Source organism: Gopherus evgoodei, chromosome 4, assembly GCF_007399415.2.
Source record: "Gopherus evgoodei ecotype Sinaloan lineage chromosome 4, rGopEvg1_v1.p, whole genome shotgun sequence".
Lineage (NCBI taxonomy): Eukaryota > Metazoa > Chordata > Testudines > Testudinidae > Gopherus > Gopherus evgoodei.
In genome coordinates, this window is record NC_044325.1 from 142,198,891 (window position 1) to 142,224,823 (window position 25,933).

General features: G+C 42.8%; 1 protein-coding gene across 2 annotated transcripts in view; it reads right to left on the bottom strand.

Annotated features, from left to right (window-relative positions):
• Positions 1 to 1,031: 1,031 nt before the first annotated feature.
• Positions 1,032 to 25,933, bottom strand: part of DSTYK (dual serine/threonine and tyrosine protein kinase) — a 62,147-nt gene continuing 37,245 nt past the window's right edge. For both annotated transcript variants that reach the window (XM_030561560.1, XM_030561561.1), the window contains exons 3-13: positions 24,056 to 24,719; positions 18,369 to 18,601; positions 17,733 to 17,816; positions 14,157 to 14,333; positions 13,631 to 13,760; positions 12,393 to 12,549; positions 11,490 to 11,622; positions 9,646 to 9,759; positions 8,985 to 9,099; positions 7,841 to 7,975; positions 1,032 to 5,579 (exon numbers count right to left, since the gene is read on the bottom strand). In XM_030561560.1, coding sequence (XP_030417420.1) covers positions 5,392 to 5,579; positions 7,841 to 7,975; positions 8,985 to 9,099; positions 9,646 to 9,759; positions 11,490 to 11,622; positions 12,393 to 12,549; positions 13,631 to 13,760; positions 14,157 to 14,333; positions 17,733 to 17,816; positions 18,369 to 18,601; positions 24,056 to 24,719 — 2,130 coding nt within the window. In that variant the 3' untranslated portion in view covers positions 1,032 to 5,391. The remainder of the gene's footprint in view (positions 5,580 to 7,840; positions 7,976 to 8,984; positions 9,100 to 9,645; positions 9,760 to 11,489; positions 11,623 to 12,392; positions 12,550 to 13,630; positions 13,761 to 14,156; positions 14,334 to 17,732; positions 17,817 to 18,368; positions 18,602 to 24,055; positions 24,720 to 25,933) is intronic.

Sequence of the window (25,933 nt, forward strand, 5' to 3'; positions counted from 1 at the left end):
TTCTCGTTGTTCGTGGTAGATTAAGTGACACTGACTTAACTCCAGCTTGGAAAGAGAAGCTGGGCGTGTATGAAGCACATATCTAGAGCAATTGATAAGCAGCTTCCGTTCATTCATTTAAGTGGCTCTCATTACTCGTCCCCCAGGTTGCTATAGAATTCTGCACTAAAGGATTTTGCTCTCCAGCAGACCAGTTGCTTAAAAAGAGGAAGTGTGCCATTTCTGAAGGGCAACTTAAGAAACTTGACAAACTAGTAAAAGTAAGGGGCAAGATCTCCCCATCATTAGGTGACACGATACCTTACCCCACCTCCCAACACACACAAAAAGAGAAACTAAGACAGCCTATGGTACTAGTATCAGACACAGGCACGAAGTATGTTTTACTAACTTACCTGTAAGATGAAAGCCACATTTATTACCTGTTACCAAGTCAGTCATTTCATTCTGCTTGGGCTCTCACTTTATGCAAGGCTGATTAATAGATAGGGAGACAGCTTATAAGGTTGAGCTGCAGAGCAGCACTATGGGGTTATTACAGGAGTTTTAGATAGATAAAGGTCAACCCTCACAGGTACCAGATGGGAACAAACTTCTTCTGGCTACTCTGCTCAGTAAAAGCTACAGCCATAACAACAATATTTAATTTGGAAAGCTTACTGAGAGTGAAGGTAACAGTATTTGACTGAAAGGGAGCATAACCAAAATAAGAGGCTTGTGCAGAAAGCCTCAGCTCAAAGCACACTACTTATCCATTCCAAAGTTTTCTCCATAGCAGGGTACAAGAGTAAAGTTATTTCATACCAGGTTTATGCAGGTCCAACTCTATTGACAACCCTGTAATTATTCATTTACACTGGTAGAAGAGGCAGACCAGTGTCAATCCCAAGGGCTAGCTTTAGCTTTGCAGGATTTCACTGGAGTTCAGCAAATGCTCCTGGGCAGTTTTGGGTTATGGACTTTATCTGAAGAGACATATGGTGGGAGTGTATAGTCAAGGGGGAAAACAAGCCAGACATAATGCAAAAACATAAAACGTTAATGTGACCTTTATTATACAGCACAATGTGTTCTGTGCATTCTAACAATTTATATGTAATATCTATAAAACAGACAAGTTGATAATGGCACTAAATGAAGCCTTCTTAACCCACAGTCGCGTCTCTTAAAAATACACATATGGACCTGGTAAGGAAAGGAAATTAGTATTGCAGAAAGTTATAATACAAGGGAAAAGATTTAGTTTGTTCTTGATGTCAATTTCCTGGTTATTGCACTTTTTCCTACACACTTGGTAAGTTCGTTACCTTTTCCTTTAACAATGTAATATACATCAGTCCTTTAAAGTTTAAAATAAAAAAGCAATACAAAATGTAATGACATTACAATGGAGCTGTACAGTTCTTAACTTCTCCCCCTAACCCCGAAAATGTAACCGTTTTCACCACTGAACTTCAGGTCAGCCAAAGTTCAACAGGCTCCCAAAATAAAGGGCATGAAGTAAAAATAAAAACCTTTAACATTAGTGCTACTTAAGCCCCTGAGGGAGTTTTTAAATGCAGATGTGCTCCTGTTTTCTCCCGGAGAGGAAAACCTTGTAATATTTAAGTATTTAAAAAAAAAAAGAAGTCAAGTCATTTTTAGATCTTCAAGTAGGACCAGCAAGTCCAGAGAATGCAATACGAACACAAAGGAAAGGAGAACAGCAAGGAACAGCTATTCCTTCAGCAAGGGATGCAAAGGGATTACTCAATCCCATTCTGAAATTCTACACAACTTGTCACCATGTGTAAGCCAACAGAAATGTAAATATCCTCTACCCCTCCAAAGAAACTGTGGAGGGGAAAAGAGGCTAGCATCACCATTCAAAAAAATGTGCAAAGCATAAACTGGAGCAGCTTGCTTTTTAGTTAAAAAGGAATGAGCAAATTGTAGAGTTTGCTTAATGTAATTAGCAACTCTCTCAAGTCGGTTTAGATACATGTTTGGGTTCCCCCACCCACCAACCAGCAGTTGCCCAGCTAAAGAAAATGTCCTACAGATCCAGATATACAGTACATTTGACAGCTATAGAGTAACAGCAGTGGCAAAGCATCAGAACGCTGAGACTGGAGTCCTCCAGCATCGCTATGATCCAGTCTTCCACTGCATTTAGGAAGCATTTTCTTCCATCTCATTCCACAATATGTAGTGTATGAAACCATCGAGCCACTTCTATCCTGGACAGAGCAACAGCTGAAGAGTTGCTACCTTGGTAAATCAGCCAGGGATGAGTGGCTCTTATCTCTGCCCAGTAAGCTACTAGCAGCTTTCAAGTTTAAGTCTTAACCCTGCAACTACATTTGCTCAGTAAACTAATTTTATCCTATTTTTACATGCTTCCAACTCACCGAAGAATAAGCATTATACTGGAGCACCTGGTACGGCCACCAAATTAGTGGCAGAAAGTAAACCTCACAATGCAGCTAAAGTAAACAAAGCTTCCATTCAAATCCTTTTAGGTCTAAACCCCACCTGTGCATCTTTAGAGGGGCTTGAAGTGAAAGCTGGGTAGGAATAGTGGATTTGGGGGGCAAAGAGTGCCATTGGTTTGTATATTTTTGAAATGCACGTTAAGTCAGCCTGAGCCTTTTGAAGGATTTCTGTCTTTTGTAGAGTGTCTTGTTTAAAATAAGACAATGATGACACTATTTTACTGGCACTCACCACTGATTTGGGTCCACATACAAATAGAAGCCACCAGAATTCCTGTTTAACACTGAGCTCTTTCTACATGCCTAACAGTGAGGGTACATTTTACAGTCTAGTGTTTAAGTATTTTTTGGTACATCCATCTATCTATTCATCCACAGGCCATGAAGGCTGCTTCATATGATAGGCTCTGTATTTCTATACAAGGCTAGCTGTCAATACACAATATTAACAAATATCCAAGTTTGTTACTGTCTTTCAGTCTGCTAGAATTAAACTCACATACAACTGTCTTTGGTTAGCTAGTAGAGCCTTTTAATGGGATCGTTTATGCATCTTGTTTTTCCTTTGCTTTATTGAAGAGTTCTTACTTTTGAAGCAAAAACAAAGATGTGAAATCTGCTTTGCAACAGGTCAAGTGCCCAACAGAAAAAAAGTGTGTAGGAAAGTGCCTGTGTATTAAATGTGGGAAAAATTGTGCAGGTCTGTGTGTGGATACATAAAACAATCCCAGGGGAATTATTTTAAAAAAAGGGGGGAGGGATTTCAAAGTACTTACAGTCAGCATTAAAAAGGCACAGGATTAAAAAAAAAAAAAAAGTCAGGAAGGTGCCACAAAGGAGAAAGCTATACAAGACATTTCTGGAATTGCATATATAGATTTACATTTTATTCATTTATTTTTTTGTTTAGTTACACAAACTATGTCTATAGCTGCAAAAATACTGACCTAGACACTTCTAGTTCTCAACGTAGTTACTAGCCACCATTGGACAAGGTAAACGGATATAAAACTGATTAATACTGTTAAAGTCATTGGTGGCATAGATATACCCCAAGGCAGTGAAGTTCCTAGTAATAATCCTGCTTTGAAAAGAGATTGGGTTTTCTGTGCATGTGATTTATAGATGCTGCCCATTTCCATGCAAGTTACTGGAGAGGCTGCAATCTGTCTACGGAACTATGACGACAGTTTTTATGCCATCGTCTGTAATTAAGTAAAAAGCAATCTTTTTTTTAAAAAAGCATTATTTCAGTTTTATTGCATGCAGAAGATGGGTTAAACTAGACTGTTGAGTAACACTGCAGGGTTATTTATCCCTCTCCTTTGTTCAAGCTGTTTAGCAGGCAAGAGGGGACTGATTGCAATCTTGCTTTGTACCACCCAGTAAATTCCAGCAGCAAGGTGTAATAATTTCACAGCCCTGCATGGTTTTGCACATGGCATGCTAGATTTCCTGTTAAAATGAAGCCGCTGCCTGCCCCATCTCCTGCACTGGGGGTGTTGTTATACCTAGGGACAAACTGCCAAGTAATCAGTTTCCTCACACATACAAAAGGTGTTCTCCATTCAGATTCCCTCCTTCTACCCTCCCCCATCCCCAAGCACTTCGAAAAGTATCAACCTTGCCCAACCAAATGCAGAGGAAACACTGTGGCAAGGGTGTGTTTTCAGAAGGAGCCCTTCATGTAAGGGGTATCAGGACTGTCCTGCCCTACACACCCCCTGCAATTGACCTCCAATTTTTAATACAACCAAACTGCAAAGCCCAAGGAAGTGAAGAGATCAGATGTGGACACAGCAACCCCTGCACCCGTTCACCCCCTCACTGAAGAATGGCAGACCTGTTTTCCCTTGGGTACTTTTTCACCCAGCAAATGACTTTAAAAAGTTGAAGAAATCTTATTTAAAATGTCAATAGCAGAATTTAAAACCATCATTGCCTTTACACTTAGTTCAAAACAAGGAAAGCATTTTAGTTAAAAACACAAACTGGTAATTTTCCAGTGCGTTTGGACATCAGTCAATAGTTGCTAATGATGTTTTGTGTTTCTATAAATACTATGTGCAATTTCTCTGAACCATTTTTGTTTGAAGTCCCCATCTTGCCAAAAGACTAAAAGAAAGGCCAGGTTAGACACCCCAACAACCACTATTAAGCAGAGTTATTTGAAGCAATAACTTGTTTACAAAAAGTGGTCTCTCAGGTTATGAGTAAGTAAGAGGAAGGAAAAAAAAAAGTCAGATAGCTTATGATTTTGGGGGTATTCCTGCTGCAGTGGAATGCAGAAATTCCCCCTTAGGTAAAGTGTGGATGCTTTGATCCTGTCAATGTAAACATACTGAGTGTTGTAAGCAGCTAATGCACAATGACACTCATATTCCCCCCAAGTCCTTGTAGCCTAAGGGCCTCACCCCAGGTAGTTACTGTCATTTGTCCTCCAAACCATCCAAGCTCAAATTCTGAGGATAAGGAAAGCTGGTGGAAATACTAAAAGTCAACCACAGATGATAGCAGATGGAAGATATTTTGTTTCAACCATTACCACTGTTTGAGAACTGCAGTAATAAATCCCTAGTGACTCAGTTGCTACCTAAAGCACCGGATGCTTTTCCTTCAGTCAGTCTGGAGAGGATTAGCAGAGATCCCTTGCAGTCCAAATGGCCTGGATTCTCCATTTTTTATTTATTCACTTATCATTGTAATAAAAATGGGGGCCAGAGTAACTTGTGCACTGGAGTGGATTTTTCTTGCTGCTACCCAAGTTGGAATGTCCAAAATGCTCTCAGAGGCGAGACATCTTTTGTTTGCTCCGGTGCAACTCCTGTTACCTAGCAAGAGCTACTTCTTCAAAGAAGATACCTGCAAGTAGGGGGTCAGAGTTCTCCCATAATAAAACAGTTCTTTCTTGTTTCCTTCAAGTAGAATCATCTAACCCTTTGTTTGACTGTTCAAAGCTTGACTTGCAGAGTCTGTCCATGATCCTCTGCAGCATGGGCTGGACAATGCCCAGGAGGGGACGCTGGGAAGGGTCTCCATCCCAGCAAGCTTCCATCAGCTGCCAGCATTCCTCATCAAATGCAGAGAGGCGCTCTGGGCGTACTCCTGGAAAATAAAATAGAAAGAACAGGGGCTGGTAACAGCTAGAAAATCCTGACTAAATAAGCATAGGCGATCCTTTGATGTTAGTCACTTTGGCTCAGATTATAGCGACCAGGGAAGAGTAAGTGTTAACAGTTCTCAAGACACTCCTAGTAAAGGTGCTGTTGTGATAATTGGGCCTAGAAATTTATCCTAATATTAGGAGCTTCCCTGGGAAAAGCGAGCCTAAGATCATAAGTATCCAACATTAAACAGTGTTAAACAAGGTCTGAGGTTTGGTACACAGGAATGTCCGGTCACTTAGTGATATGGTGCAAACACCATTAAAAATCCTTTAAAACCTTTAATAAAGGATATAGGAAAGAAGAACAAAATATTAAATAGGGCTTTCAATTAATATCCTTTATTCCCTTTCAGTGAGGAGTTTCAGAAGGACCATCCCTCTGTTTGACAGTTTTAAAATGATAAATAACTGTCCTTTTGGGAGAAAGGAGAAGTTAGTTCAGATGGTCTGGTGGTGGTGAAGGTCAATCCTGTTTCATCCCAGGTGGTATTTGGGATTTAGCTGGAGCCAGTAGAGTTGGTGATTTCATCTGGGTCCCCCTCTCAGGATCACGATGATGAAGGCCAGAGACCCAAGAGATCATGGGGGGTGGCAGCCAGGATGGTGACGCTCCCTCCCATAGCCAGTTTTTCTCCCCTCCCCAAAGTCTCTTTTCATTATGGACCCCAAACGGGAGTGGTGTGTGTTATAGCTCATCCCCTCATGATTTGGTCCACCAATTAGACCTAGTTTCTGACACACCAGCTTTGATTTACAGATGATATTTGGTACTACACTTTTCTTGTCTACCAGGCACAATCTTAATAGTCCTTGGGTTATAGCAATAGGGCTTTTTGTTTGGACTAATTCAGTCTGCCGACCTCCCTTTCTTACCTTTTCTCATCAATATTTGTTGTGATATCTTATGATCATAAGATATGCATCTAATTTTCAGTCCATGCATCTGAAGTGGGTTTTTCACCCCCAAAAAGCTTATGCCCAAATAAAGCTGTTAGTCTTTAAGGTGTCACCAGACTCCTCATTGTTTTTGTGGATAGAGACTAACATGGCTACCTCCTGATACTGAGTTACATTAATACTTTTGGCCCATTTAGTCCATCTAAATTAATACAGTGCCCAACACAGTTTCCCCAGTCACTTCAGATGGGGTTTTAGGAGCTGTAGAAATGTGTACTGTTAAATGTCACAGCTGGTAATGGCAGGAGGCACCAAGCTAAGTACAGACATGCATGATTCAGTTTCACTGAAGCAGCTGGCCACAGGAAAAGATTTAACAGTACAGGGGAAAAGATATTTTCAGTAGCTAGCCAACAATTGCAGAACTCCGTCCTGGAACACGAGACTGAATGCACATCTTGCTTCCTTCTGAGAAAATGCATGGCTCACCCATTTGATTTAGTCTCTCTCATACATGGAAAAGTTGTGGAGAGGAATTTAAGAAGGTAAATGCATTGAGACTTTCTTATACTAGATTCATCACGGAAAGCATATGCTACCACAGGATAGCAACTGCCCTCTTAAACTATTTTCTAACTTGGGAAGCAGAAGTTCATTGCTCAGAATGGGAAAACGATAATAAACAGTCTTCCATTGTAAAAAATTTTCAACCTCCCACTGATTAACCATCCCCAGCATTTTATAGTTTTAGCACCTAGTCAAACACTTGAGGGTGAAGGATTCTGATGGCATCTGGAAATAGCAAGGAATTAAGCATTCCTTAAAGGATTATGCCATGTCTGGCTGTTTCTGGGATGTGGTTTACTCTACCTTCTAACCTTAATACATCGTCCTTTTGACGCAAGAATGGCATTTAAAACGTTGTGCTAGCACAGTTATAGTAATCAGCAGGGACGGGTTGTGTTTTATTGGAAGCTATTTTAGAACTCTGCCAGTAGATAGGGAGATTTCAGTTAGACCTTCAGTGGGATATGCTGACGGCATGTCACTTAAGTCTGCCCAGATTACAGCTAATCTTTAGAGAGGAAAGTGTCAGGTGCCATCTACCCATTTATACTCTTAGATGGTGACAGTCAGCAGTGCACTTTTTACTCAAAGGCCACTAAATCCATAGGGAGGCTGAGACTGGAAATACAGTTCCCAGTTAAGGAAAAATTAAGGGGGTAAAAAGGATTTACTTTTCCAGGAGGTTTCACACAGTACTAGATCACCTAACAGCAATGCAGCATAAACTCCTACATACCTCTTCTAACATTGTTCCAAAGGTGGTCTTTGCTTGCACACCTCTCGAAGGCCTCTGGTAACTTCACGTGTCCTGAACAGATGTACCAAAACAGGATACCAAATGCATAAACATCCACCGAGTTATCATATTTCCCTGTGGCAAATGAGCAAACGGGTTTGATCAACAAGACTAATGAATGTCTCCAGATTTGAAACCAATATAAAATAAAAAGGTACAAAACTAATCTGAGTGTTTGCATCACAGCCTGGTGTGTGTTATTGAACAGCATGAAACCAACTTAAGGCCTCTACTCCTTCACAGACTTACACGCAGAACAGTCCTATTAAAGCCCATGAGACTACTTACAGTCTACAGAAGGTAAGCAGATGCTTAAGTCTTTTCAGGATCAGAACCTAGCATGTTAACTATGAACACTTATTAAATCAGGAGCATCTGCTTGTTACCCTTTGAAGTACACACAAACAGGTTTGCTGTGATCAGTCTATCTTAAAAGATGCTGTTCCTGGTAACATGTTTGTGCTGCACCTAACACGATGGGGTTCTGATCCTGACTGAGCCCTCTAGGAACTACTGTAAAAAAAAAAAAGGCTTAAATTAAAGCAAAGGGGGCAGGGGGGAGAGGGATAAATTTAAAAAGGAAAAAATAGTTTGTGTTAGAATCATAATGCCGAGAGTCAAATTTTGAGTCAAGACTTATTTCATCTTGAGGATGGGAAATAAGCCTAAGTGTTGTCTCCAACTCTGAGTTTCCCCAACTTTTTGCATTAAAAACTTCTTCTACAATTTGTATGAAACCCTTTATCAGACCCTGAAAATACAGCTAACCTTTTTTAAATGGTTTGTACCAGAGAGACTAAATACCTCCAATAGCCCTTCCAATGTATTAATTTGTTATTGACTTCTGTAGGTCATATGAATCCCACAGTAACCACTCTTCTCAAAGGAAAAAAGAATGGAGATCATCACCACTTAGACCGAAAATACAGGAAGGTGAAGTTAAATACACGACACACGCAACTGAAGTCTACCACAGTTTTGACTAGGTTTTCCCCCTCAAGAGTTAAAAGGCATAGTACAGCGTTTTGGGCCTTCGGGACTGGAGCTGCAGACAGTCAATAGGAGATGCCATTCACCACCTCACCTGTAAAGAGCTCAGGAGCCATATGGATGGGTGTCCCAACAATACTGCCAGACATCATGGCCTCAGGCTTGCAGAATCCCAGGTCCGTGATTTTGGCACGATTCTTTTTGTCAAGCTGTAGAGCCATCCATACATTAGGTGATGGTTAATCATGCTTTCAACCCTATTATTGGCTTTTTCATATTAAAAGCCACTTTACAAAATGTATTCGTGTTTGAATTGTTGGGAGTTTGTATGTTATTCTGAATTACTGACTGCTATACACTCTCTTACTGTCCTAACTAACATTACAAGTTTCTACATCTTTATTAACCAGGAGGTATGGTCTAGCAGTGTGAGAACAGGACTGGGAACCAGAAAGTCCTAAATCTAATCCCAGCTGTGACAAACTATCCTCACACAAGTCACTATCCCCCTTGCAAAATAATAATAATGCTTCTACAGCTCACAGGGACCTAGTAACCCTGATATTTGTAGTGAGTGTGGAGAGTTCATGAAGAGCGCTATCAAAGTGAAACGCATTTGTTCGTAAGTCTTCTTACAGAAACATCTAAGTGAATAAGGCCATTATTTTATTTACTGTCTATGCTATGAACAATTTATTAGTTCCCTTTGGCAGTGGAGAGAAAAAGGCTTTTAAGTGTAAAAAGATTTCCCTTACCAATACATTTTTAAGTTTGATGTCCCGATGAACAAGCCCCTGACTGTGCAGAAACCGGATCCCTTCAACTACATCCAGAGCAATCTGCAATCGTGTCTCCAGTATCAGCCCAGCCTGAGGAAGAGGCACACACAGGATGATTTACTAATCCTACAAATGTAAGTTATTTCATAATTGTAAGATTTCCTTGTCCTTCCCGGTAAATGCTATCTAGCTACTAAGTGACCCTTTAACACATGCACAGAGCTCCTGCCAGAGCCATGGGTGAATGCCAGGCAATGGAATGGACTTGGCATGAGCTGCTTTTGTTGCCAAGATCCTGGTACATTAGTTACACTAGGTTCTGAACATGGTATCTGCTTATCCTAGTCTGTTTAGTTCTTTTGCTCAGTAATGAAACATGCGGTCATGATCCCACTATTTACTCCCAAAGTGGCTATTAAACTGCTTGATGGAGTCAGCCAAGGCTGCAGGCAACAAGATGAAAGGGATGGATGGGCCAACAGCAAAAAGGCCACATGTCTTCTGAAAGTAAGGTATCCAAGATGTTCCAAGTTGTCAGCTGCTAAAGATCAAGCGATGCAGCATCTCTTATGCCACCTTTACCAATATAGGCCAGATCAAAACACAGTAAAGTAGTCTCAGCCACATTGAAGCATTATGTAACTATTACAGTAATGCAACTATAAGATCTTCAGAAAGATCTTGATTTTAGATCACTACCCCAAGAAGTCATGTTTCCTTTCACTTCTACAGCACAAAATCTAGTTTTTTTTAATTCCTATATTTTATACCTTTGTGTGTTTAAATCAAACTAAGTTTTGTCTGTTCTACTGCTGTATGACACAGGGCACACCATCCCAGCTTTGTGCTGTTTACAACAGTTTGAAGCACCAACTGTTCAACTGGGTTTGTCAAGCAAAAAAGTGTTCTTCACTTTCTGGTCCAAATAGTCTAGCATCACTGTTCTGTTAGACAGCTGCTGTGTTCCACCCCACAGGTGGCTGTGCTTCAGTTTGGCTGCATCGATGAAGTGATTCTCCAAAAATTTTCTCTGGCCTGAGAGGGATTTTGGAAGTGTAAGGTGCTATAGGACATAGTCGCAAAGAGCAACCTGAAAAGTCACCTGAACAGAACCTCTCACATAAAAGCTGAGAGTTGTACCTTGGGAAATTCAAGTACTGATTCCATCTAGCATTTGAGCCTTCAGCTAATGACTTCTCTTTTAGGGGACTTTCACTATCAGACACACTGGCAGTATGGTAGCCTGTGTAAAATAGGCCAACACAGCTTCTTCTACTTAAAATGGCCATTTGCAGGCCTGAATTCTCAGCTACACTAAAAGTCGCTTTACACCTTTCCAGCTGTATAAGAGGGCCTTCATATAAAGGATAATTGGATCTATAATGTTTTAGGAGCTTCCATAATTAAAAGTGGGTCTAGTTATGTCAAGAGTTCTCCAAGAATGTGCTCAGATGTATTTTTATGGTTGTTCCATAGCCCACATTTTTCAGATCAAGGATACTGTCCACTTTAACATTTAGGTTCCTGACTGTTTGAATCACAGACCAGAACTAGCTAAAGCTACATTTTACATGCAAACACAAAAATTTGCAGCAGTCAGTTAAGCAATTTGCCATTCTAAGTACTCTGAGTGCTGCCGAGACTGTATATGGATGCATGACATGCCTTCCATGTATTGCTAAACACATACTTGCTCCAACTAAATTCAGTTATAAATATATTGAGGAAAATGACACCAGAAAGTGGTAAACAGACCAGTAACTTTCTTCTACACCAGTTTATGAGTTCAGTTGGTGCTTCCAGCCACTCTTCCTTCTCACCCTTAGTCCTGTATAGAGATCTCTGTGCAACCTTTCCATTATCAGTAGGACAGCAATGCTGGAACCTCCTCCATAGCCGTAATCTATAACGGAGCCATGGAGATCTACCAGTCGCTCATGCTTTGGTAAAGACCTGGAGAAACAAAATCAGCACAATAGACAGACAATGTGACTATATTCCCCTAGACTACAATTCTGCCCAGTTCCCCCTCCTGCCCTCTTAAATCAAGCCTAGTCTCCTTATAAGACAGCCAACATCTGGGCTCTTAACAAGTGTAGCAGGGTAAGAGAGGAGATGACTGACAATGCTATCACCATTCTGGCTACAGCAAAGGACAGATCACTGAGTCAGTGTGTTGTAACAGGAGGTCTGCACTGCAGCAGAGGCAGCTCTATACAGAGAAGGCTGGTTATGTTTCCTACATTGTGGTCCCACTGTCATTTTATTCAGTGAATGCAGAATCGCACACTTTGGGCAGAAAGAGTGCTCAGTACTAGATGAAGGGAGAGTCAGTACATTAGATACCAAGGCCAGAACAGTGAGAAGCGTGCAACACCATGCAATACTAACTTTGGGCTTTTATTGGAGGAAGCAGCAGGGAACGGGAGTATTTCAGACACAAGAGAATCAGCTCTGGGGAGAGATGAGGAAGGGCAGCATGTGAGCTTTGCACTGTCTTATCTATTCTACAAGTAGCATTGACAGTTATCTAGTCCTCACTCAAAGTTGTGCAGCATTTAGTGGCAATCCTCAGCACTGACCAAGTCACTGGGAGTGGTAAGGAACTACGTTGGACCAAAGTCTCTCTGCCTCAAGCAATGTAAGCCAGCCTGCGTAGCTACTGGAATCTAACCAGGTTCAGCTGGCATTTGCAAATCAGTGGAGAGTTTACCAATACACACCTCATATAGTGAAACTCAAGTGCAAGGTCATTCCAGTGCTTCTCATCTGGAGGGACGACTGATTTGAGTGCACATGGGAAATGGCCCCCCCAACTATCACACAAGTATACCACTCCATACTGCCCTCGGCCCAGCTCACGGCCTAGCTTCGGTTTACCTGCAAACACACAGCAATGTGTCAGTTTGATCAGAAGTAAAGTTTCTGTGTTCTCCCCCTCTAGCATAAGTATCTGGCTATGATGATGCCATGAACAACTAGTATTTCACATTCAGGGGGTGGTAGGTGAGTCCTTCTTGAAATCAGGTAGTTTAAATTGTTAGGTCAGTGCTGGACTGGAACTGGTATAGGCCACAATATTCATCTGCAGAACAAGTAACAGCCCTGTAAAAGCTCTCTCTGGACTCTTCTGCAGGAGAGACTCACCCTCATATGTTGAGGTACCAAAGAGGAAAAAGGGGAGTTCTATCTTCATTGCTCATTCGATCCTTTGTCTAATCTGAGACTGCCAACATGGGAGACATCTAGCAACAGTCTGCAAGTGAACAGGACTCATTCCAGCTAGCAGCATACAAGCCACATAACCCTCAGACAAGCTTTTTGGTCAGTACCCACAAAGTCTGGATTTGATCCCATAACCATAGAGGTTGAACCTTCCATATCCTATTATCAATTCTATGAATCGTCCCAGGGAGTCTTTCAGAGGATTTAAGACTAAGTCTTCAAAACAAATCTCTGCGCCTTTATCGAGCCTTCCTAAAAGTTCTTGTTATGCCCACAAATTTGTAGTAAAGTTTCTCTTTTTAAAAGTGAGCACAGCATTGAAGTATATTTGACTTAAACAATTAGGCTTGCAAAGAGTTCTCTAATTTACACCTCCCCCCATAGACCTCTCCCAGTTTTGGATCTACAAACTAATTGTTTTCAGCTATCCTACTGCCTCCGATCAGCCTTCCCACAAAGTCCTATACTAGAAGATGAGTGAGGTTTTTCCCTTTTATAGTCCTGCAGGATTAAAAGCAACCATACCCAATGCTTCAACTTAGTTGGCACGTGTCAATTAGAAGCAAAGCCCAAAGAAAACTAGTGTTCCAGCCAACACTATTCTTGTATAATAATCTACAGCTAGATGAGGAGTCCCCCTTGCCCTTGCTCCCCCAACCCCTGCAGAGCAGGACAGAACTAATCCAAAACACCCTCCCAAGAGGGTCTGGCAAGAAGATCAAGTATAGGTGCTCACCGTGTAACAACACATCCTGCAGAGACCTGCTCTCCAGCGAGAGGCGGGCTAGCCGAGGGGCATGTTCTTTCCGCACCTTCAGCCAAAGGTCTTCCGTTTTCTCCAGCCTGCCTGAATGGCCAGCCTCTAGCTACCAAGACAGAAGGCCAGAGATAGTATGTGTAGAGTCATTCTACATGGTCACATGCCTCACACAGAAGCTAAAAGGTGAAAGCAAGGTAAGACACTGGAGCATATGGGGTCCCATTTTCAAGATGGGTCATTTCGTTAGGGTACCCACTTCATTGCAGGGAGGGCTCCAAGTTAGTTTGGAGCCCTAAGCATCACAAGCCAGAGTGTCTCCCACTATTAGGCAATACTTCCACACTGAAGAGGATGGCAACGGGCTGACTATTCTGCCTCACCCTTTGGCCATCTCACTTGTGACAGTTCTGGTTTCCTGGAGCAGCAGTATACAGAAACCCCAATTTGTTTCTCCTTATGGTGCTCTGCATTTGCACTGCCCACCTCACAGCCTCACACCTACCTGTCGCAGAGAGGCTGCAAAAGCCTCATGAGAGCTGTTTAGCCTGGTCCGGAATTGGCTGCAGATGCTCTTCGCCAGCTTGGAGGCGCTGAGGCTCTCAATGGCATCCTGAGCTACTTTCCGCTTCCACTCCATCGTGATAGCAGGTGGGCTGACCCAGGTAATCCGCTGAATTATCTAACAGAACAGGATTAAACCAATTAAACTGAAGGGCCAAATCTTGCCCTCAGGCCTCATATGCTACTTACTTCTTTTGAAAACTTAAGAGTTGATCTGAGGGCAGAATCAGATTCAGAAAGAAGAGCAAGTATGGTTCTTTGAGATGTGTTGCCCACACAGCTTTTACTCTTGACATGCAGGTGCCCTATGTGCACAAGTCCAGTTTCTTTTCAAACAGCAGTGTTTCACTGGGGCCAAATCTGCAGTCCAAGCACCCCATGGTCGCTGTAGCTAAGCAGGCAGGGCCAGCTGCACCTGTACTCCATTCCTTCCAACAGGGATCCCCTAGGAGCAGGACTCCAATCATCAGGGAAGGAGAGTGGGTCATGGCATCTTTGTGGTCAACACATCTTGAAGAATCACAGTTACTATACAAGCAGCAAAGAATCCTGTGGCACCTTACAGACTAACAGACATTTTGGTGTATGAGCTTTCGTGGGTGAATACCCACTTCGTCAGATGCATGTGACATGACATGCACCCGATGAAGTGGGTCTTCACCCACGAAACCTCATGCTCCAAAACGTCTGTTAGTCTGTAAGGTGCCACAGGATTCTTTGCTGCTTTTACAGATCCAGACTAACACGGCTACCCCTCTGATATTTGACAGTTACTGTACATAACTATTCAAGTTATTGTCCACAAAGATTCCACACTTCGGTGACTAAAAAGCAGTTCAGTGTCTTTTGAAGCAAGTCGGTCACTTGCTGGGGGAGCTCCCCTGTACCAACCAGCCTATCATCCATTACAGATGCACCTTAATACCTTGCCTTCAGGTAGGAAACTACCACAGCGAGGTCTTAGGTGAACACTATTGGGATGCTGAGACACCAAAGGGTAGAACTCTGCTGATAGTACAGATGTTCCTGCCAGGAATCCATGAGCTGGAAGGATTAAGATGGGAAAATACGTATCTTGAAGGTCAAGAGCAGTTAGCCAGTCCATGGGATCCAAAAAGGAGATTATAAAGTCTAGGGTAACCATGCAGAATTTGAAGCAATGGCTTAAAAAAAAAAGAAGAAGAAAAGTGTTGTCTCCCAACTTTGCAATTAGGATGCAGTAGGAATGAAGTCCCCTGCCCCTGAACTCTGTGGGGGTGTGAACTTCCTCTACCTCTCCTATTTACATGAAGCAAAAAGTGGATGCTCTCAGCCTTTGATGAGAAAGGCCCCTGAAGAGGGACTTGGGGGATAAAAACAGCTTGAGCCTGTATGGGATACCCCTTGCTGACTGGACTATCAAGACTCACAAGTCCTTGGTTATCCCATCCCAGGCTTTCTGGAAGCAGGATAGGCTGTTGTCAAAGAGACGCCTGGAGGAAGGAGGAACTGAGGGAGGTTTGCCCAAACACAAAAAACAAATGAAACACCATTTTTGCTTGAAGCCCCACATTGTGGGGCAGACTCAGTAAAATCACTACCCCTTCCTCAGCTGCTCTAAAGTCAGTAGCTGTGGATAGTATTGAGACTAGTTTCAGTCTGTATCATGGTAGCTTCCTCTCTGGGGCTGGGGCATACAGACCCAAGAATCTCAAGGTGGCTTTGGAGTCTTTTAGGAAATTAAGTTCCTCATCCATTTCACTTAAGCTTGTTGCCCTCAAATGGGAGGGCTGATGGTGACTTGGACTTCCAGTGGATTTCCTGATGCCTGAAGCAGTGAACCTGGCTGCTGCAGCCGATGCAACAAATGCTGCTTGAAGTGTCATTCAGGCAGTGAACTGGCCTTTATAAGGGATTTTGATTCCTTGTGCTGGCCCTTCAGGAGTCTGTCCATAAGAATGGAAAGTGTCTCATAACAGAAAGTCCTCTGGCAGCAGCACCTGATCATTTGCCACTCATATCTGAAGGCTTGCTGAGGGGTATACCTTCTTCCTGAAATAGATCTCAGTTATTGGGGTCTTTATCCAAAGGGCTAGACTTGGACTGGCTTTGGTGCCTCAACTTTCCATGAGCTACCTGCGCTATAAAGGGAGTCCCAGGGGTAGGGTGTTGGTAAAATAGTCAAACTCTTTCACAGGCACCTGGTATCCAAACAGCCTCTTTTGATGTTGCTGCAACTGCGGCCAATGTATGCCAAGTCAAGTTGTCAGTCACCAGTAAGCATGGCCAGTCGCACTGCAGAGGAAGGCTGCAGGACATTCGGAAGACACGCAGTATGCGCCTGGATGACTTCCAGTGGAACATCCAGGGTCTCCACCACTTTTAGCAAGGTATTGGAAGGGTTTTAAGCTCATCCACAGAAGTAGTGAAGGGGGGCTTAACTACTTCAATCTGCAGATGGAGATGGACACAGGCTGAAATGTCTGGAGAGTAGTAATCTCCACTGTATTCCCTCTCACCTTCCATAAGCTGACACAGACTGGAGAGAAGCTGGAGACTGCTTCTTTGATGAGAGGGGTCTGGCTCTGGAGAAAGTGGATGAAGCTGACTTCCTAGAACAGAGGTTCACTTGTAGGGAGACCAGTACTACCATGGCTGGTACGGACAGTGAGGATGACAAATGAGTGGGTACCAGGAGGGCTGCTCTGCATCCTTGATGATCTTTCAGTGCCTCTCAGATTCTTTCCTGAACTCTGCCACATCTCCACTGCTCTGAAGCACAATAGGCACTGGGAGTGCCAGTCATCCACAGGAACAACAAGTGAAGGATGGGCAGACCTTGAACCCCAATGACTTGGGTCTGCCCTTGTACGGGTCGATCTATACAAGGAAGAGATTCCTTGTGTAAAAGAAACCTTCTCACTACTCTGTTTAAGATTAAGTAACTAAAGCCAATTGGCAAAGAAAACCTAACACTAGACAAAGACCAAAATTTCCCTCACTACAATAGAGGAAAAAAAGAATGTACTAGTTGCATAAAGAGTTAGGAACACCCATACAGGAACCACAATGGGCAGTAAGAAGAAACTAATTGCAGGTGGCTGCTGCCCCCCACCCCTTATGCCTTCCATTATGAGGAACAAGAAGGTACTCCAGGCACAGGCACAGTCCCAAAAAATCCAATCTCATGCACAAAGAGCGAAATCTGTATAGACACTCACTCAATGAATAATAGTGGTTTGCCTTAACACTTGTAACTAGCAACTGTAAAGTCAATTCTTTGCTTTGTGAAGCATCCAACACACTTTTAGGGGCACATTATTAATTTGCACATTTATGGTTTGTAAAAAGTAATAAGATTCTGCAGAACCTTCTGCAGACAAGCAGATGTTATTAATATTTAGTATCAAAGTTTCATAAGCAATCCCTGCAGCATTTATAATCCAAACATTCCATCGTTCTAGTATGCAAAAGTCAGGGGTGATGGTAACTAATCTATTCTACAGTCCAAGCAGAAAGGAATGTAGAAAATTTGTACCTGTTTGATCTGTTCCCACAGCATTCTGGTTACTGATGAGCCTGAGTGAAAAGTGACTTCAACGTGATAGGCTGCATTTAGTATCTAGAGTGAGGAGAGGGGGGGGAAATTAGCAAAGTAAGAACTGACTTGTTTAATTCTGATTCTGTATGGAAAACTGACCTAGAACAAATAAGAGCACTGGTCCTGCAAATCTTGTATCTTGCCTCTGGCAATGGTCTATATTGGATGTTGCAGAGGCCCCCAGCCTACCTGACCAGACTACTCTGTGTATTTAATCCTTACTACACCCTTACATAGATTGGTAATTATCGCCATTTTACAGACTGGGAAACCGAGTGAGAGGTTAAGTGACTTGGCAGCAATCATACAGCAAGCCTGAGAAGAGAACCGATGATTCCCCAATTCTATCCCCTCTTCTCTAGCCACTACATCTGTTCCTCAAAGGTTTCTGCTTCCTTCTATTGATTTTAATAGGGCTTGTACATTATAGCCTTGCCCAACTCCTCCTTGTCTTTTAGTGCTGCTCTCTTATTCTATCAAGATAAAGTCAAGTCTTGTGGTGACAGTCCAACAAAATTCTTTGTAAAAAAGTAATGCTATGAAAATTTTCAGCAACTGGTTGAGCTACCATACCTGTTTGAGATAATTGCTCGTGACATGTACTGAAACATCCTGAGACTTCTCCAGACTCTTCAGGCATCTCTCCAGCGTCCCCACAAAGCTTTCACGCAGATAATCTACGGAGCTTATCAATTTGTTGGCAACTGCTTGGTTTAACCGAGAAATGATCAGTTCCTGGATTTGCTTAATACAACATTTAATGTCCTTGGAACTCACAGGCTCCCCATTCTCAGGGATTATGATGTCTGTAGGAAGGAAGGAAAGTTTTGTACAGATACAGCACAAAGGCATTACAATTGTACTATTAGCTGTCAAACATGACATGCTGCTGAACTGTGTGTTTTGCAAAGCTGCTACAGCACAAGCTTATTCCAGCACTTGTCTGGACAGTTTCTGCTCACTCTCCATCCCTTCTAACACTATTTAATTATCTTGAGTTTTGACCTCTAGGTCCTGTTCAAGCTATTGGACAAACTGCTGATAACAATGGTTTGTGAAAGAAAGGTAGTTGAAACAATGTGAACAGGGCCCTCACACTGCTCCCAAGGGAGCGTTATAGTAAGATTAAAAGACTGTGACAGACTGTGGGGAGGGCTTTGGTTTTGTTTTATTGGGGGGAGGGGGGGAAGGGGCAGGGAGGAAAGAAGAGATGTTCTGAAGTATTATGATTAGCACTGTTCTTTCAAAATCACTGGTCATGAAAGGGCCCTGTTAGCAGCCACTACGTTAAACAGTTACCTTGGTTTCAGCCATAACTTGGTTGGGATAGTCATGATTTCTGCAGAGTCTTTATAAAAAGAAGATTAATACCTCTAAAGACCAGATTGTTTAATGGTCTGTAGGGTGCAGAAGTTTCACCCTATGTGAAAGTCAAATGTTTAACAAGCTGGGCTTAAAAGCAGGCAGAAGCTGTGCAAGCTTGTTCTACAAGCATGCATTCCACTGCATCCCTAGGGCCATATACTAAATCTAGGACCCAAGACAGAGGTGAAAGGCTAACTCATTCACCATTTGACTCCTCTGTGTTTTCACTTTTAAACAAAGTTAGTTGTGTACTTGTCTTTGTTCAACTCTCCATAAGAGAAGTATTAAGAATGTTTCATACATTCCTGCTCTTGATGTGACTAAATATTTTGCTCACTATGCAACTAGCAAATGTTTCCAGGCTACCAAAAAAAAAAAAAAAAAAAAAAAAAGGAGCAAAACATTTCTACATAGAGAACAACTCTCTTTGCAGAGAGAGGTAGTTTCTGAACCATATTCAAATGGTGGTTTGGGAGGGTGGGGGGAATTCAGGCCATTAGCCTGTTTTTAACTAAGTCAGTGATTCCCAGACATTCCAAAGCCACCACCATCTCACCCCCTCCAGTTCATTTTTGGACACAGAATTTTTTTTTTAGTGCTGAGAAATAAGTTCAGTGAAAAAGTTATCTGCTCCACTAAATGCAAAAAAGTGGAAGACAAGTCTCTAAACATATTTTTTGATCCCTTGTGTGTCCTACTGCAATTTCAAGCCAACTTAATAGCCTGTGAGAACATACACACCACTGCAATGCTCATGCCTGCTTGTTTACATTTATAGGATTAGGATTATTATTAGCAGTAGTATTGTGGTAGCCCAGTCATAAAACAGAGTGCCATTGTGCTCGACACTGTATGGACACAGAACAAAAGGGGCCCTCCTGCCCCAAGGAGCTTATAATTAGTTCCCAATTGGACACTAAAGCTTGTTTTCAAAGGGCTGCCATAAGAGTCACACTCTTGTGATGCACTTGCCAACCTTCCATCTAACCCACAAGATGGAAGGTGACAAGATTACCCTGCCCTCTGTAATGTGCATTTGGAATCTGAGATCTCCCAGTCAGAACTGAAATCTGGTTGCAGATCTGCGGTTAAAAGCAAAGTCTTGTGGAAGCCACTTATTGCTGTACCTCAGTTCCTCCATATTATTCCTCACATCACAGAAAGATTATCTGGTGCTTATTCGATGCTTGGTATACAAAATGTCAAGTATTATTCAATAGGTATCTAGCTGGTCAAGTTGCTACTGTGCATGCACCATAGCCAGCTTCCCCAGTTCTACAGCAATGCTCAGAGGTCAGGCTGGAGACCTGTATTTGAACACAAAATCCAGAGGGAGATTCTAACTTCTTTAAACATAAATCAAGTGACTGACTTATGACATCAGAGGCCGCAACAAGAGAATCTACTGTCCTTCCCGCAGCAAAAGCTCTCAAATGCTGTTGGTCCTCAAGTTACTGTAGTACGGTTTTACACCTTCCTGAATGCCAAGCTCTAAAGAACAGCGTGCACACTGAAGGCTGGCTACGTCTACACCGCAACTGAAGAAGCGATTAGAGCGCAAGTAGGCATACTCACACTAGCTTTAAACTGGCTAAGGCAGCTTTTTAAAAAAAGAAAAAAAAAAGCAGTGAAGACACATCAGCTCAGGCTTCAGCATGGGGTGTACAAGCTTACCAAGTACTTGGGGTACATACTTGTGTTGCTAGCCTGTGTAATCATGTCTTCACTGCTATTTTTCGCTGCACTAACTAGATTAAAGCTAGCTGTCGGTAAGCCTCCCCAAGCTGCACTCACATCTCAGTGCAGTTTGGTTGCAGCACTGATCAAGCCCGAGGACTTGTCTAGCTCCAAGTGCAATGTGTTTCCCATAACCCAACTCCCATTCACACAAAGTCTCTAGCTCCAGTTAAATGATGCTTTAAACGCTAGCTAGCCAGGGACGTGAACTGAAGCTTGAGAGCTGTTGATGCTCAAACCAATAATGCAGTGGGGATTCAGTTACTCCAGGACACTAATACAAACACCGTTACTCAAGTGTTATTTCAGTGTGGCCACTCTCACTCAGAGTTAACTCAAACCAACGCTGCAGTGTAGATCAACCCTTAGTGATTATGGCTGTACTTACGTGAATGATACAAAGCAAACATTTTAAATCACAGAATAATCCTTCTTCCTCCCTCCCTGCTAATGATGACCGCACTCCAGAAACAAATCTGGATCCGTGGTATTCCACTTGCTCATTTGCTACTTTGTAGCAGGTGCTCTATTCCACACCCTCCATCTCTCCTAGACAGCTGCACGCATTCGTTTTCCAGTTTTAAAATTGAAGTGCAAGTCTAGAGATTTAGAAGCCTCCTTAGAGTACACAGTACCTTTTGAATGCAAAGAAAAGCGAACAACTTCCTCCAATCTTACAGCCTAAAGTTATTTTCATTTTCGTTTCAAGCAGAAAACCTTCATGTCTTTTCAAAGTACATTTCCATCTCAACATTCCTTCCTAAAGAACTGAAAGTTATTGCAAACCATTGCGTGACAAGCAAGAGAAAGTTTCATAGAACCTGCCACATCATGTGACTGTAGTGCCCCAGACCAAAAGACTCAGAGAATAAGGTACTTAAAAAGTTTAACCATTCACAACAGTTAATAAACCCCTCTCTCCTGGAGCTCAAAAGCTACCAACAGAAGTTACACCTCACCAGGAAGTGCATTGGGAAGCCATGCATCTTCAAAAACGAAAAAGACAACCCATGGCATTCAGCTTGCAAGAAAAGAGAAGGTTTTGCTGGCTCTTCCCAAAAAAGGGCCCCAAGCCTAGCTGGGGCTGAGCTTGGTGGTTTCCATGATGGGAGAGGGCAAAAAGGACAGAGGAGATTTCCTGCCCACATACAACTTCCAGGGTGGGGTGGAGATTGTGCAGGGATTGAGACCTGTGCTCAGGGCCACTTTCTGTTTACTAATTCCCAACAATCAGTCCACCCCAACCCTTCCTTATTAGGACACTGTGGGCTATGCTGTCACCACTTTGGGGATGGGAAAGAATTTTTCCCCATTCCACCAGGTTGACCAAGATTGGTTGAGGTTTTCACCTTCCTCACAGAGAGACCTAGAGGTTGAGTTTTGGGCAATAGGAGTGCTGGGATTCCCCTGCTCCTGGAGGTCACTGTTAGAACCTATGTGAGAATTGTTTAGCTGTTGCAACTTTTGGAAGGTGCCCAGTGCAGGAATTCTCTGATTTAGGCTCCAGATCCAAAGCAGTAACATAGTGGGCATCCAAAGGGTATCTCCTTGTGAGATGTGGCAATATGTCTATTTCCTCATCCCCACTCTGGGTCAAATGCAAATGAAGGGCTGGGTTATTACCATGGGGAAACTGCCCCACCACTGCTCTTCAGGGCAGTGCTAACTGGCTGTCAAGGTCACCTGTCACCTCAACTCCCAAAAAAAAGGATGATAGTGAGCAACTGGAGGTGCCCTGAGAACCTTCTAGTGTGGTGACTGGCTCTCTTACAGTGGGAGCATCCCACAAATTGACAAAGGATCAATGTGGTGCAAGTGACAGCACTGAACTGTCCCTGATGGGAACTTTGGATGTAATTTGACTAATAAAATTGCAGCCTGGATAAAACCCACACCATGTGTTGAGCACGCCAAATAGACTTTTGGGCAATAACCCATGCTTTCTGATGCACCATCGGGTGACTGCCCAAAGGGTCAGCAGGAAACAAAGATAGCAGTAGGGAAACCAGGCATCTATATAGAAGTATTTTATTTTAGAAGGTTCGATACTGTAAAGCCGTTTAAGTCATCATCTCTGAAAGAGAAAGAAAGGGAATTTCAATTCTAGGAGTGCAGGGTAAAGTCTCACTCCATAGTTTTCTTTTAGAGATTTACTATCAGTCCTCACAACTACAGCTAGGCAAACTAGCAATATTTCAGTTCACTGACAATTAAAGAGATTGTTTTAGCTGAACCAAAATGAAGGGTTTTTGTTTTGTTTTTAATTTTTTGGCAAAAATATTTGGGTGGTCAAACAAAATGTTTCTATTTTAGAATTTTTTTTTTTTTACAGTTATTTTTATAATTTTAAAGGAAGTTTCTAGAAAAGCAGATTCAAAGGTGTCAAAGTGAGAAGTGTTCTATAACCAACAATTTGACAATCAACATGAATTTGCAAAACGTTTTGGTATTACAAGCCTGCACTTTTTGCTGAAAAAAAGTTGATTTTTATTATCCAGTTCTGACTACTCACAACCATTTTCCCACCACTAATGTAGGCAATTACTGTCTCCCACTGTAAGATAGGGCATTAAGGCAAAGAGGCCAAGGGCTTGTGCACACTTGAAACACAACAGCGGTACAGCTCCAGTGCTGCTATAGTGCTTCAGTGTAGCCACTGTTTACACAAATGGGAGGGGCTCTCTTGTCAGCATAGGTAATCCACCTCCCTGAGAAGCAGAAGATTGGAAGAATTCTTCTATTGACCTAATGCTGTTTACACCAGCGGTTAGAGCTGCTTAACCACAGGCATGGATTTTTCACACCCTTCAACGATGTAGCTAGGTTGACCTAACTTTTTGTGTACGCTAGGCCTAAGTAGCCTGTTCTAGTCTACACAGCATGAATCACTGTCAGACTCAATTAGAAGTCAGGCATTCCTGGTCTAGTCGTGTGCTCAGACCTACTTCAGTGATCTGCTTAGAGAAAAATAGTCCAGTGTAGCAGACTCTACCAGCTGATTGTTTTACATACTAGATGATGCAGAAGAGGTCACGGAGGAAGGTAGACCTCGTCTGATCCTCATTTAAATTGGCCCAGGAAGCCAAGTTTGTGGAGAGGCTTATAAATTCAGTCATCCTCAGATATCTGCCCATCTCTCTCCTCTTACCAGAGATTACCTTTGAATTCCATGTTAGCAGCATCTTCCAGCAGCTCCTCTTTCATGTTGTTGAGAGTTTCTATGATCATGTCCTTCATCTCCTCCTGCTTGCGATTGGCAATACCCATCAGAGACTCATAGAGCTCATTCTCCTTCTTGCGCGTGTACTCCAGCCGTTTTGGGGTGATCTGCAAGTCTCGTTGCATGTCAAAAGCCTGGTTGATGAAGATGTCCAGGCAGCGGCAGTGCACCATGTTCAAGATGGTGGCTACATCCACCAGGTGCTTCTGCAGCACCTGCCTGGAGAAAGTGCTCAGAAGGCGGAATTTCTCAAATTGCTCTACCAGCATGCTCTGGGCTTTGGCATCAGAACTAGGGGCCCCACAGCTGCAGTGGTTGGTACTCAGATAGTCTAGGTCCATCAGCTGACAGTAGAGGAATGACTTCTCATTCTCAGCCTTTTTGGGAGAGATCAGTTCAGCCTCTGACTCTGGCACTTTGCAAAAGAATACAGGCAAAGAAAATTTCTCTTGGATTTCCCGCAGTTCGTTTTCATCAGATGCCGACAGTTTAGCCTCACTAATGGCAAAGGTGATGACGGGCAAGACATGGTTCACGTACTCTCCCAAAATGACCTCAGCAGACTGGAATCCCCGACATGGGGCTACCACAATGTCCACCTCCTGAAAGAGTAATAAAATAAAGTAATCACACTGAAGTTTTAGCAATTAACCCTGCTAGTAACTCTCCCAGCTTCCCTCTCACCACTAAAAGTTCATCCCTGTGGCAGGACCCATTTCATGGTCTAAACATGCAATTCTCATGAGTCCATGGGGCTGATTGGAGCTTCTCCCAGATCCTTGTATTAGCCTATAAAAGTCATTATTCAAGGCTCATTTCTCATCCTTTTGGGTGTCTACAGAAATCCTAGACAATGAAGCCTTGGAATCAGCAAACAAGGTTCAAATCCAGCCCAAGTTTCACATGGCAGTATAGGATCCATGGTCTTATTTTAGACCTCAAGCCTCTCTCTGTCTTGCAAGAGCTGACATTTCACTTTCATTGTGAAAGACTGAGAACTGAGAATATATCCCAGCTCACTTCAATATTTCAGACTTTTCACTTGAGTCACTTCATTTAGAATTTTTCCTCATTGTCTCTCGCTGAGATATGGCTAAAAAGCTTCAAATCAGCTAAAGCTACTGAAGTCACTGACAAGAGCCAGATTTTTGTGATTCAGCATTGAAGGTTTTCTAAAATACTATGATGATTTTTAGGACAGGAATTAGTGAGTGCATACTGCCAGCCTGGAGAATGAAATCAGTTGATCCGCAACACAAGAATAGCAATGGGAAGCTCGTGCTGTATTCTCTCTGCTATCCACTGGCATGACTCAACCCTGTCTTGAAAAACCCCTATTAAGGGCCAGAAGGGAGTTAAGCCTCCGTGGCCTATTCAGTTCTCGGTCCATTTGTAGACTGCCAGCAAAGGGCAGTTAGTGTGCAGATATTTCTGGACACTAGAATTTCAACTGCGTCATCTCATATACATATGCTAATGCAAAGTTATCATACTAAGGTGGCTTTCACTCACTACTGCACAGAGTTGGATCTGAACTAGTTACTAGAGCAGGGAGGGGTCTCAAACTTAATTGCACTGTTACCTCCTTCTGACAACAAATTACTACCTGACCCCCAGGAGCAGGGAACAAAGCTTGAGCCCGCTAGAGTCCCACCATCCTGGGTGGGACTGGGTGAGGTGGGATCAAAGCTGACGCTCAAGGGCTTTAGACCCAGGTGTGGGGGGTGAGGTGAGGGGGGCTTGTAACCTGAACCTTGCCATCCAGGGCTGAAACCCTCAGGCTTAGTCTTTGGTGGTGGGGCTCCGGCTTTGGACC